At 36.0% G+C, this 13,857-nt stretch overlaps 1 protein-coding gene across 4 annotated transcripts in view; it reads left to right on the top strand.

Moving 5' to 3' along the window:
* kaznb (kazrin, periplakin interacting protein b) overlaps nucleotides 1-13,857 on the top strand; it is a 124,846-nt gene that overhangs the window by 16,546 nt on the left and 94,443 nt on the right. For all 4 annotated transcript variants that reach the window (XR_006252084.1, XM_043252041.1, XM_043252043.1 and 1 more), the window contains exon 3: nucleotides 11,032-11,189. Coding sequence is in view for 3 of the 4 variants with exons in the window: in XM_043252041.1 (XP_043107976.1) it covers nucleotides 11,032-11,189 (158 nt within the window). In the remaining variant the exon portion in view is untranslated. The remainder of the gene's footprint in view (nucleotides 1-11,031; nucleotides 11,190-13,857) is intronic.

The following is a 13,857-nucleotide window of genomic DNA, read 5'->3' as shown; positions in this document are numbered from 1 at the left end:
TCGGACCGCGTATGTTCCGTCATCAAAGAGAATCTCCTTTTGTGACCGCTTCGTACCGAATGTTTCAGAGGGATTAAGAGCAAGCATGCGGGAATTTTTGAGTTTTCTTTGGTAATTTGAATTTTGATCAAATGTGTGGTCATTGCCGTGTAATGCCGTTGACGGAATAATTCAGCTCATGGAAACAATTCACCTACGGGGGTTAAACGGAAGACAGAACGGATGAACGTTTCTGGGGGGGGCTAAATGCGAAATGAGGAACGTAAAAAAAAAAATTCAATTTAAAGTTGGTTGCATGAATCTTAAAGGCTGTGCAACTTTTCCTAAGACTCAGCAGAACTCCTAATGTATCCTAACTGATAAGGGCACATTTATAAAAGCCCAGGTTCAGCCTATGAAAATGTTTCCTTTTATCATTTTTATGCCTGTGTCACACTGACGGTTTTGCACCACGGACGTTATTCAAGATTATTGAAATCAGATGTAGCTCTCCTCGTAATTTGTTTGCTTTTCGGAGAATATTATTATTGAGTTCTGCTGTGCTTCTGGTTGCGTTTTATCGTGCGTGACTGCTGACGCACAAACTTTTAAATGCTTATTCCCTCGCTCTCTTCTTTAATTCCACCTCTGCCTAGTAAACGTCTCTGACAGTGCGGTTGCATTGAGGCAAGCCGGTTCTGTAGTTTGGAAGGGCTTGAGGGCTCGGGGGACTGCAGTTTGTGTATGCCACTGATTAGAGGCTTTGTGGAGGTGCTTACCAGCAGCGTGTTCCTCTCAAAGCCAAAGAAGCCTGTTGCACAATGAAAGTCAAGGTGGTTGAGGAGGCCTCGGGGGAGCTGGTTGGCAGGCTGGGAAAATGGCAGTGGATGGATGTAATGTAAGCTGAGGGAACAGCATAGCGGTGCGGTAACTGCTGACCTGCTTCAGTGTTTGTTTTGGAGATGCCTGAAGTTATGGCTTGTGATGAGTCTCTCTGCTATATATAGTCCTTAAAGTCCAAACCTGTTTCTGGAGGGCCGCAGTGTGTGGATCTAGCACTAATTAAGCCCAACTGAACCAGCTAGTCAAGGTCTTCACACTCGGTAGACTCTAAACTTCAAGGCTCTTCAGGTTAGTGGCCCTCCTCGAGCAGATTTTTAGATAGCCTTGCCTTAAAGCAATAGTTCACCCCAAATGTACACATTTAAATGCCATCACAAGTGAGGTGATTTTAGTTTCTTTGTCATGGACTTTTAGTTTGTATCACTTTTTCATGGACGCTCATTAATCATCACAGCTGTTTGATTTTTAGCTTCATCATCTCTGTGTAATTTTTCTCTTGGTTTTCTGTTCCTTGTCAGTTTTTGGCTGTGTTTTGGTCCACACTGTTATGTATTTGGAAGTTGTTCATTAAAGGTGTTCCTTAAATATCTGCAAACATTTATGGTATATTGGTATTCTTATGCTTTAGTAGAGTCAGAAAACTTACATGCAGCACCTTTAAATTATCTCTGTTTTGAAATTTTTGCCTTGACAGTAAAGTTCCTTAAAGAAACACTAGAAAAGTGTACTATTTTATTTTTAGTTTATTGGTTTTATTATATCATGGTTATAATTATTTTCTAGCTTCAGTTTACAGGCTGGCTTCTATATGTGTTATTAATTTGTTTATATTTAATTTGTATATATATATATATATATATATATATATATATATATATATATATATATCATATTTGTACATTTTAGAGAACATTTTATTTTAGTTTATATTTTATAATATTACTAGTTTTATTTAATGCATGGGGTCTGTAACAATTGCAAGATTTATTTTATAATATTAGTGTAATATATAGCCAATTCTAAAATGTAAAAAATTAGCTAATATTTTAGCAAATTATTTAAATAATCCAACAAAAGCTTAAATTTTTTTTTTTTTTTTTTTTTTTTTTTTTTTATTATTTTAGTTTTAATTTTAACAAAAAAAAGTTGTCATTTAGTGTGCGACAAAACACTGCATCAGTGATGCCAAAAGACATTGTTATTATTATCTCATAACTGCATGATGTAGAAAATTTGAATATGTGCATATTAAAAACAAAGGACTATCCATTTAACTGTTCAGACCAAGTTTTCGGGAATCACCCCATTTACATTTTTTGCCTTGTACAACATTTTAACAAGCCTCCCTCTCTGCCTTTCACTCTCGCTTGAAGCAAATTGCAGAGGTGCAAAGGTCTAAATGTTCACAGATGGCTAACACATGGTAAAAATCCCCGGCTGATGAACACAATCGTTCAGTGAAAACAGTCATATGTGTGTTTAAACTGTGGCACTTATTTTTTTTTTTCCTTGTCCTGTTGAGCCAAATCATCATGTCCAAAATTGCAAATGCATCAGCTGTCTTTGTATCAGGAATGCAGGTGCGGCTCACAGTCTGCCTCTCAGGAGACCGTACAATCAAAGGCACTCAGGGAATGGATTGCACACTGTCAAAGATAGCCGTGTATTACGGTGATGTAAACAACAAAATTGCAGGTTCCTGAGCGAGTGATGCAAATGGTGTGGAATTCTGTTATAATATGCAAAACAAAGGCTGGGAAAACTATAATAAAACTGTCAGAAATATCTAAGCTTCCTCTGCCTTGCCTGGCAATTAGCATGACTATTGCATATGCCAAATTCTGGAATCTGATTTCACCCTTGCTAGAATGGGAACATGCTCCCTCCTTGAAGGCAGTTTCAGCCATTTCTAGTATCTTTTCTGTTTCGTCTCATTTTTGATTTGGTTGTGTTTTTCCTTGGTAATGGGGTGATGCCGAATGCATTCCCTCGAGCCCCTGGAAACCTGCGAGGGACCAAACATCCATTCATCTCACTTTTGAAGTGTGAAGCCATTGGAAAGTCCTCAAATTGCCTTGGCAGTCAGTGCCCCATAGTGACTCCTTTTGCTCCCAGCAACTACAGAGGAATCAAAGAGCTCATCACATCCCCCTTGAACAAAATAGTACTCCAAATCTGTTTCTTTCTTGCTTTCTTGTTGTCATCTTGTGTTGCTTTTGTTCTGAATGCATCAGAAATGCCTTCGCAGACTTAAACCTAATTGTAGTGGAGGTTAAACCATTTTTTTATGATATGATTTTGCAATGCACCTTAATCCATTTGATCCATTATAAAAATGTATAACTAATGAGATACTTAGAGCGGCATTTAGATGTTGTTTTGCATTGAATAAAACAAAGATCATATCATTTATTGACATTGTAAAGCACTTTCTGTCCTTTATTTTAACTCGATTACTTTTTCAGATATACAGCAGAGGCCTTTCACATATTTATTAGTTTATTTTTAAAGCGACTTTCGTCTTTTGACCATTCAGCTTTTTTCAGGATCTTACGCATGACGAAAACATGCTTAAAAAATCATTTTTTTCTCCCCATGCGCGATGGCCATCTGCGTCTTGCATTTTTTAAATGTGCTGAAACTTCATCGATTGTATCTCTCTTCTTGTCAGCATCAGAACATCACGCTTACAGACAACAGCCTGAAGGTCTGGCTGCGTATCTTAGTATTACAGACCATAACTAATAATTATTTTCATTTTTATCACACATACTTATGCCAGTAGTTACTGTCTTCATGAGTTAGTCATTGAACTAATTAAGTCAAACACACTGAATTTATCAAGAAACACCACAACACTGTGAATCAACGTTTTGGAAGTACTAAGCGAAAAATTATTTTGCTGAGGATGTGAATGATTTATTATTAACTCCCTGGTTATTAAACGTACAGTTATGTAATTCAGTAGTCCTACAACCGCACACTTACTCATGTGACTGCTCTAATTTTATGACAGTAAATGAAACATTCTCAAGTGATGACTATTTCAGCACGATCATAAATATGAGGGACAGCCAATATGTTTTACAACATAATCCTTAATCTCACAAATCCCGGGTTTATCGAATTCACCTCCATCCAAAATGAACTCTTTTGTCTAAAAGTGGCGAGTATCGTTCGTGTCCGAGCTTGGTCTGAAATGCGTAACAGATTACAGATGTGTGCGATTCATCCTATCATCTTGTCTTTGGCTCATAAAGAACTGATCTCTTTCGATCCGTAAAACCCCAGCTTGGCTTATGACTCTTGAAATCATTTTCCACTCGTTCTCAGAAAGTTTTCATATTTTATCTTCTGTCGGAACGTTTAATGTGTCGTTTCTCTCTCTGAGAGAGGAGTGCGTGTAGTCATTTGCATGGTAATGTGTTGCAGGGCCACGCTGGCAGTGTGAATGAGTGGGCGGCCCTGTGTTAGCTTCGGCATAGGGCTCTTCTCATCTCCTGTCAGGCAGGGAGAGAGAAAGAGGACACCAGCCATCAGTTGTCATCATCTGAGAGCAAGATTAGAGATCAGATGGCCACAGGCTTGGTTCAGCGATGTTTTTTTTCTTTCTTTCATGTCTCCACGGGGAATCTGCAGTCTGTTGTGACGACACATGGTTCTTTGATGTAATTATGAAACTGTCACTTTGAACAGTTTGAACTTCATTCCATTCATCTCCCAGATCAGATTGTAACGAAAGTGACATACCGACAAGGCATAGAAGAGAAAGGTTTAACAGAACTTGATGAACAATCAACCGATCTTGATATTCCTTCTTTTGTCGATGACTTTCAAAAGGGAAATCTTGAAAGACACATTGTGTTGCTGTGACCAGGAACTGCCATTATGAAATCTTACCCCAAGCAAGTAGGTTGATGATATGTTATGTCTTTAAATACAGTATTTAGTTGCTCTTTCATAGCTCGGGATCTTAATACCCTACAACACATTTTTGAGACAAAATGGCTCCTCTCAATATTAAAAATAAAGCTTGATTATATTGTTGTCAATGATGTGCAACACTGTTAACAAAATATTGTTGGGTTTCATATTGGGTTTTCTGAAATTCTAGATGAACTGTCAGTCTGTGAATTAAAGAGCCAATCGTAATTATTGCATTTTCATTATTATTGCATTTTTTCCCCACATTTTTTAACCCTTTTTGGTAGGTTATTACCCAATAGGTAATGGTTTCTTTAAAAACAGGGATTTATTAAATAAACAAACCCTAAGTAAAAATAGTAATATATTTAAAATACATTTACTTCATGCTAAGTATAGTTTAAATCTTTTAACATACTTGCTGGCACATTACTTTTGCACAATGCACATTTCTTATTATTAAGCTTAAAACATTTTTAATGTCACTGTTGATGAGGATTGCATAATCTTTCAGTAATAAGTTTTTAGATGCAAGATATTTAAAGTGTACCTGAGGTATTGCAATAGTTCCACTTTAGCACAATCAAATATACTTCAACAATAATACTAATAATTCAATACTTCAATACTTAAATTTTCAATTGGACCTCATCGCTACTTCAACACATTTAAAGTGTAATAAGTACAAAATGAGCTGTTCTGATTCATAAGCCTTTAAGTATACCAGTTTAGTATAGTAAAACTACATAAATAAGTGTATTTTTACATTCTATATGAATGAGTCAGTTCAATGACACTAAACAGATCTTAAAAAGAGCTTCATTCTTCAGCTGACCCATCACAATCTGTCAAAGTTTCTATAAATGATCAGTATGAAACATAAACTCTGTTCTTTAGCCGTTGCTGTGAAGGCAGATTGCTCTCTGTCATTACACAGGCATTGAGACTCAGTCTATTGATTCTCTCTTGGAAAAAGTCTCTTGCTTGTCGCATTGAACCTCAAACTCCATGACAGACAGCACTGCTGAAAAAATTGAAACGGTGTATTGCACTGCATTTCGGTATGAGATGCCGTGTCACTTTCAATGTCGTGGTTTCATTATCCTCTGTCACATCTTAAGGTATCCTCTTCAGACGCGCACCTCGTAAACTGCTGAATGTGAAATTAGACTCCATTCGTCAGTTGGCACCATAAACATTTTATTTAGCTTTGGCTTTGATTCCAAGATGCGGTGCAGCGCACAGAGACGAGGTCTGCTCATAAATCTGCTCGACGCATATGCTCTGCACGCTGCAACTGCATTTTATGGCAAGCCTGCCTCACAATATCAATATTTTCTGAGAATGACCTTATTGGTCAATAGTAATCCCACACAGGCTACGACCTTCTTCCAACTGACCTCTTTATCCCTGTGAGGGCTTTCTTTGCTCGGTTATGACCACACTGTTACTGCTGGTGTTTTTGAGTCTATATTGTTCCTTTAATATGCGACTCTGAGCATTCGCTTGTGAGTAAAGCTGAATGGCTTCAAATGAGCAATTGTGTGCTGTACTTAGAAGCTGTTACAACCATTTAGATGTTTGTTTGTTTTTACTGAATTATTTACAGATTATTAAGGGATAATATGCGGTCTGTTCAACTGGCCTAGCAGGGTTTCAATTATTTTATTATCTTTCAAGTACATTTGTACTTGTCCATAACATTATAAAAATATCAGTTCTACAGTTTTATTGATTTATATTATTCTTTTTTTTTTCTGCGTTCCAGTTTACTTTTTTTTTTTTTTACTTATTTTAGCTTTTTGGGTCTTCTACCAGTTGGTAGTTCTTGTTTTTTTGTGAATTTTTAATTGGGTTTTTAACTTGAGCTTTTAGTCATCTATCAAAGTTTTTTTTTTTTTTACCGCAGTTCCACTGCCAAAAAGAGTATTTCACGCTTGGTTTGTAGTCTTATTCACTGTGGATAAAGTGTCTACTAAATGAATAAATTTAAATGTATTTTTCATAATGAGTTTTTTGTTTTGTCAGTTAAATACTTAAAACAAGATGCATTTACTTGAGAAGCAGCATTAATAATACTGACACCTGTTTTCAAACATCTATTTTCAGAGAGTATATCTTTTACAAGTATGACTTTTATGGCAAGTATGAGATTTTTGTTTCATAAGTTAAAAACACGAAAAAAATGTCTGCCAGTGCAGTAAGACAAAATGCAACTGTATTCACCTTACGTTCTCCAGAAAAACATTTTAGTTTAATTTATGCTCAAACATTTCTAAATATCTTTGCTGGGAAAACAAGTGCAGTGCTGAGACTCATATAGTGAGATACTTTAACTTGCTTTGAAATGAAAGAATAGCTGGTGAATGAATGCTAAAGACACAAAAGCAGCACCAGTATGTTGTACGTGTAGAAATATAATTTAGCAGTCCAAAAAAATGTGTTTGAGCTCTCGTTTATGGGAACCACCAATCAGAATCAAGTATTCTAGAGCGTCGTTGTGCAAGGTTAAAATGTGTACTGCCATCTGTGATGTTATTGCACAATTCAGAAACTTCTACTAAACTTGCAATTCAGCAATGCTGTTTCTAAGCAACTTCTCCCAATTTTGGTGAATGGATTCAGTGTTTATAAAAACAAGATTCCTCACTTTTATCTCCAGAGTGGTTGAGGATAATAAGGAAACAATGTGATTCCGTTCCAGCATTGTGTTATGCCACAGTCAGCAATAGCAGAGATATTGTGGTATTTCCTGAAATGCGATTTGAGCATCTCCGATCACACAAAAAACAATCCACCCATGGAAAATGGAAGTAATACTGGTTGGAAAACTCTCTCTGAGAGGAGACAGTAGTATTTACTTGCTGTCTCTATGTGAAGGTATCTTTCTCAAATCTTAAATGACCCCTGCAATGCTGTAGCTGACTGCACCAGATTTTAAATCCATTCCTCAGTGCGAAAGGAAGATAGCAAAGGCTTTTTCATGCCCTTGTGCTTCTGTTTTTGCTGCTAAGGGCCTTTGGATCTGCTGAGTCACATCCTCCCAAAGTTAATTAAGTTTTCATTAACTGTGTATTATGAGATCAAACTGGTGCTTTTTTTCATCATTCCATATTCTCTCACTTGTTCAATGGACGGTTATGGCGTAGTGGATAAATACGGGGGGCTGGTAACTCAAAGGTCCTAGGTTCAGATCCTGAAAATTAACCGTTAGTAGGTAGGTGTATATATAATATATTGCTTTAGATTAGATGCATATATTAAAGTCGGGAATGTTTGTAGTGGACAGAACAGATGGGGGAAGTAGAATTGACTATTTTCTTGAGGTTTTAAACATAGTGAAGCATATCAGCCAGGGCTGCTTTTCCACATGATGCATTGAGCACTAACAGGCTCCCTCGATGAATGACAGCTGCAGGATGTGGGAGCTCTCTAGCCAGACTCTTAAAGGGGCAGTTCATCCAAAAATGAAAAATATGTCTTTTTTTTTTACTTACAGCTCATGTTGATCCAAACCTCTAAGACTTCCTTTCTTCTGGGGAAGACAAAAAGAGAAATTTAAAAAAATGCCTTTTCTCTGTAGTGAATGTGGACGAGCTGTTAGCACACAAAGATGTTTAAAATCATAAATATACAAATGTACATTTCACACGATATTTCACCAAATGTCAAGATTTTCTGGTAACGCTTTACAATAAGGTTTCATATGCTGTTTGTAATGGTAATTTCTAGGCCTGTTACTAGCAATAATATGAACAATTCTTCTACTAATTATTCAAGTAATTGATAATTATAATAATTTTTTGTGGTAATACAAATAGACCCAATTTAACAATAGCCTTTAAAATTACTTGGAAATATAATAGCAATGAGACAATAATAAGTAGTTAAAATAAATAATCAGAAGTAAGTGATCATATGGTTTTATTGAATAAAACTGTTAAAATAAAGTATTAAGAGAGTATAAAGTAAGAGCTAATGTACTGTGTTACACATTATAAATCTGAAGAGAACTGGTTTCCTGTTCGTGGAATGCACCACTCGATCCTGGCACATTACATAAATTACAAAGAGTTGTTGATAAATCAGTTTAAGATGAGAAATACAAAAAATGTCAGTTAATGTTGTAGTTTTAGAGTTTAATGAAAACTGTTACCAGTTTTCTTTACAAGAAGTAGGCAGTATAGGCATACAAATTCAATAGTTATTTTAATTACACAGAAAAATTAATCAACTTTAGGTAGAAAACTGATCATATGAAACTCTCATTACGGGTCAGTTTTAATGGTGAGCCCAAAGTAGATTTTTCAGCAAAGGCTGTGTTCCTCTGAAGAAAAAAGCATCATACAGGTTTGATTGGTTTCGGACTGACTAATTCTCACTTCTCTTGATTGGCCCAACAGCAGCGGCTTGTTTGCCACCAGAGCTGATGAGTCGCACCAAAACTGTAATTATTGGATGTGTATGTCAGCATTAGTTCCCAGCCAGCTGAGGTCAGTGCCACACTGAATACTCTTCAGTGTGATGTTGTTGTGGGGAAAAAGACTGATGTGCCTCTTTTAATTTGTTGGATACGCTGATGCACTGATTGATAGAGGCAAACAAGGGTCAGGCGTGATTGCCGGGGACTATGAATAAATGCATTAAAATGGGCATGGATGTGAGATTTCTACAGTGGTAATGGACTTACAATAATTCTGGCAGCCTTCGCTAAGTGAGAGGGATTAATGGTAAATGGAAGCTTGCGGGGGGAGCCGCTGAGCCCATGGGAGAAGGATTAGAGAAGGGCAGACTGCATGCCAATGAGCCGAATCATCTGGAGGGTTGCAGCAAAGCTTGATGAACTAACCAAGCCAGACACATACCAGCTGAGATCACGCACATGGGCACACCTATGCCAATGAAGGCAAATGGGGGCTATTAACTGTGATGACATTTTGGAATTAGATGGTGAAACGTTTCCACTTATGTCATTTCAAAGTGACACATACAGTAGTCACGTATTTTACATATATAGGTGCACAAGTAGAAAACATTGACAGTACACTATAAACGTAAAGCGCGATCCTTTGTTATGTAAGCTTTTTTATAAAGCAGCAAGAAATAATCAAGCTATAACCACTCACCCGGTTTGCATGGAAAATATTCAAGAAATCTAAGTAACTTGTACTTTGGGTTTGAGTTCTGTTCTTTATAGGATATTTGCTGTTTGCGTTGTATGTAAAAGTATCCTTCAAATTTTAAGGCCTGTAAGGTTTTTGAAAGAAGTTTTTGGCACGAATCCTCTGATCAGAAATACAGCAGTAATACTGTGAAATATGATTATTGCAATTTAAAATAACAGTTTTCTTTTTAATATATTTTAAAATATAATTCTTTCCTGTAATGGCAAAACACCCATTACTTCAGGGTCACATGATCCTCCAGAAATCATTCTAATATGTCAAGAAACATTTTATTTATGTGCTAAAATGAAAACTATTGTGCTGATTAATGTTTTGTGTGGAAAGCTTGACAGCTATTTTTTTGATAAACAGATTTTTCAGAAGGACAGTATTTATTGTAAATATATATATATATATATATATATATATATATATATATATATATATATATATATATATATATATATATATATATATATATATATATATATATATATATATATATTTTTTTTAAGAGCAGTTTACTGTCCATTTTGATAAACTCTATGCAAGCTGAAAATGTTTTTTTTTTTTTATTAAACACATACTGATTCCTGAATGGTTGTCTAAATGCAGTCCTGCTTTTCATGTGAATTACATTTCGTACTAATTAAATTTCTAATCCTTTTTAACAACACACAATAACAGAATACATTTTAGAATTTATGGCTATTATCACTGAAAATACTCTGTAAGAGCAACAGAAACGCTATCAGTGTGAGCCCAATGAGGGCATGCAGACGCAGTTTGTGTGAAAAAAGGTCTTTGATTGCTATCCTATGGTTGACACTTGTTCCAAATGGAGTGCCAGCGCTGGCTTTATTTTTTATGGGCTGTGTTCTTTTTGCCCAGAGCAATTCAAGAAAAGCAATAACGGCTCGGAGAGTCTCATGGACTCATGTTATCTGATATAAATGACAGGGCAATTATTTCATCAGTGAAGTTATAACTGTGCTTTATGTATGGGCGGTTGTTGGTGTACAATGTAAACATGTCCGTAATAAAATATCAAACACATATAGGCTGGGATGGTAGCGGTGTGTGCACTGTTTCTGATCCATCTTTCATTTGTTCTTTCCAGCTGTGCAATCTCTGAACAGCCTGAACGACCAGATCGCTCACTTCATGGTTAACAGACCCAACGCCATGAGCCATGAAGAGGACACCTTTCTGCCCACTGAGAGGGATACTTTGAGCCAATCCATGGCTCTAATGAGACACCTGCTCATGGACGCACAGGTAAAAAAAAACCAAACAACACCTTATATCATTTAAGTTTATGTGCCGTTAAAAACTGAGCCAAGATTGTCTTTTAAATTTCATTGCTATTGCAGAATTTTGTTTCGGAACTGACTAAACTAACTGCAGTATTTAATATAGTAATAATAATATATTTGGTCTTTTCTTGGTTTTGATTGCTTCTATTGTCTGCATATGTAAGTCACTTTTAATAAAATTGTCTGATAAATAACTATATGTAAATGTAAACATAATGTTGTAGATTATTATTACATCTATCTGTTGGTTACAATATAAATACATTGATTATACAGTATGTATATATATATATATATATATATATATATATATATATATATATATATATATATATTTGTTTAACTTTAACTATAATATAACTTTAGTAAATATGTCTAGTGGATTGGGAAACGTTATTCAGCATTCTAAGTATTGTACATATCAAGGAATATTTAAAATAAAAGTTGCAGTAATCCATTATGACTAAATCACAAAAAAAAGTGTTTGAGTAATTAAATTTGTTCAATTCAGATTTCAGTTCAACATCCTGTGTGGCCAGTTCCATTGCAGTGAACACCTAATAAACTGCCAGGGAGGCAATATTATGTTATGTTTATATATTATTATCATCATTTGTCATATAAGGATAGTAATAATCATTTTATAACAGCAATTTAACCAAAAACTGCAATCAATTAGCGCTGAGGAATTAATTATATACCTGTTTGATGTCTCTTCAACCAACTCGATTCTGAAGGAGCTAAAAAATGATTGTTATTCATGAGAAGACGAGACTCAGAGGGAACATCAGCGGTTGAGCTGGTGATGACTCATTCCTAATTATTTTCAATGGGGACATCATGAAGAAATTTCAACACATTAATCAAGGAGCTTTGGCCTTAGGCAGACCTCTGTGGCATGACACTTAACTCCTGATTGCATCTATGTCGCACAGGCTTCTGTGTCTCTACACCCCCGGATCCATTAATGGCTCTGTCCGTAGAGACGCTGTCCACAGTCCCACTAAAAACACAATCTGTAATCACTGAAAGATTTCAGCTCAAACCTGGTGTACGCCCAGAGGCTAAAACACATGTGACTGCAATATTTTTAGTGATGTTCCTCCATCATCTAAGAGAAAAACATCTCTTGTGAACCGACCTGCTGTTGTTTTCTTTCCCTCATGTATACCGTTGCTCAATACTTTGGGCTATGTAAGATTTATCTTTTCTTTTCGAAAGAAATTCAGACTTTTATTTAGCTAGGATGTGTCAAATCAGTCAAAACTGACAGATCTTTTGTAAGATGTCTTTTTTAACGTTTCAAATAAATTCTGTTTTGCTATTTTGAACTTTCTGTTCATCAAAGAATCTGTGTGATGATCAGAATGATATCTGAATCAAATTTAGCTTTGCTATAACATGAAAAAAAGCCGATTTAATTTAAAATAAGGATAAATGTATAGGTGAGATAGGATAAATGAACAGGTAAAATTACTAATTAAAATCATAACATTTATTATGTAATCATATTTTAAAATATGAATGTTTTATTGTATTTTTTAGTATGTAATTTATTCTCAAACAAACGGACTGTACTTCCGTTTAGTGCCACTAGTGGTTCAGAATTCTCTAGTAATCTGTTTAAGTGCTTCCCTTATCTGTATTCATTTTGCATAGTGCTGAAGATGTTTTGCCAGTGCTTTTGGGGTCACATAGAAGTTCATGCATACAGGGTCAAGGGAAGTCAATGTCGAGGAGAATCAAAGCATTTTTAAATGTCGCAATTTGAATAACTGAATGTCACTTTGTTGAAAGAGGCGCATAAATAATTTACTGTGCCCCGTTTTTTCTCACACCCGAGATTCAAATGCACCATTTAGAAATCATTAGCTCCTTCTTTGACAATGGATATTGCGTTGAACTGGAATCGCTCTTTCCGACCTGGAAAACAGTGTAAAGAATAATCAAAGGAAGCGTTCGCTTGTGTGGCCAGTCTGGGACAAAACATTTTATGTGCCTCAGGATGTTGGATAAAAAGTATCCACTACCTGGTTTCGCTGTTGTTGTTGAGGGAAACTAGTCTCCCTGTTCTGATCCACTTAATTGTTTCCTACTTCCATCCCCAGGATGCGCGTCGAGGGAATGTTTGTCCGCAGTACAATGCCTGTCAAAGGCTTTTTAAAAACCTCTTTCCTGAACATTGCGATCTTTCCTTCTCATCTAACGCAGTTGTTTACATACACACCATAAACACCACTCTGACTACAAACTGTAAATGCTAAAGTTTAAAAAGCGTACACTAAGTTCCGAACAAGTAACCCGCTGGGCTCTAGATTAGGCAGCTGCATTGAGTTTGATCTGTGGGTTTTACAGTTGATTTTCCCTGTGCACGTTCTCACAACTCTCTCGCTCATCCTTGTTAAATGATGAATGTTCACGGTGACCAGACGTAGTGATGTATTTGGCTAATCAATTAGACACAACGCAGATATGCTTGATTGATAACACGACTTGTCCCCATTTTTCAGAATAAATTTCTTACTCGCAGTGTCATTGATTAAGGAGAAAGTAATTCAGCAAAAGGCCATCGCCTTCAATTGTGGATGGCTACGTGCCAACTGTGGAGAGAGATTGTTAGCCCCAAGTTG

The sequence above is a fragment of the Puntigrus tetrazona genome, chromosome 11 (assembly GCF_018831695.1).
Source record: "Puntigrus tetrazona isolate hp1 chromosome 11, ASM1883169v1, whole genome shotgun sequence".
Lineage (NCBI taxonomy): Eukaryota > Metazoa > Chordata > Actinopteri > Cypriniformes > Cyprinidae > Puntigrus > Puntigrus tetrazona.
The sequence above is the reverse complement of the archived record's forward strand: the minus strand, read 5'-3'. Positions and strand labels throughout refer to the sequence as shown.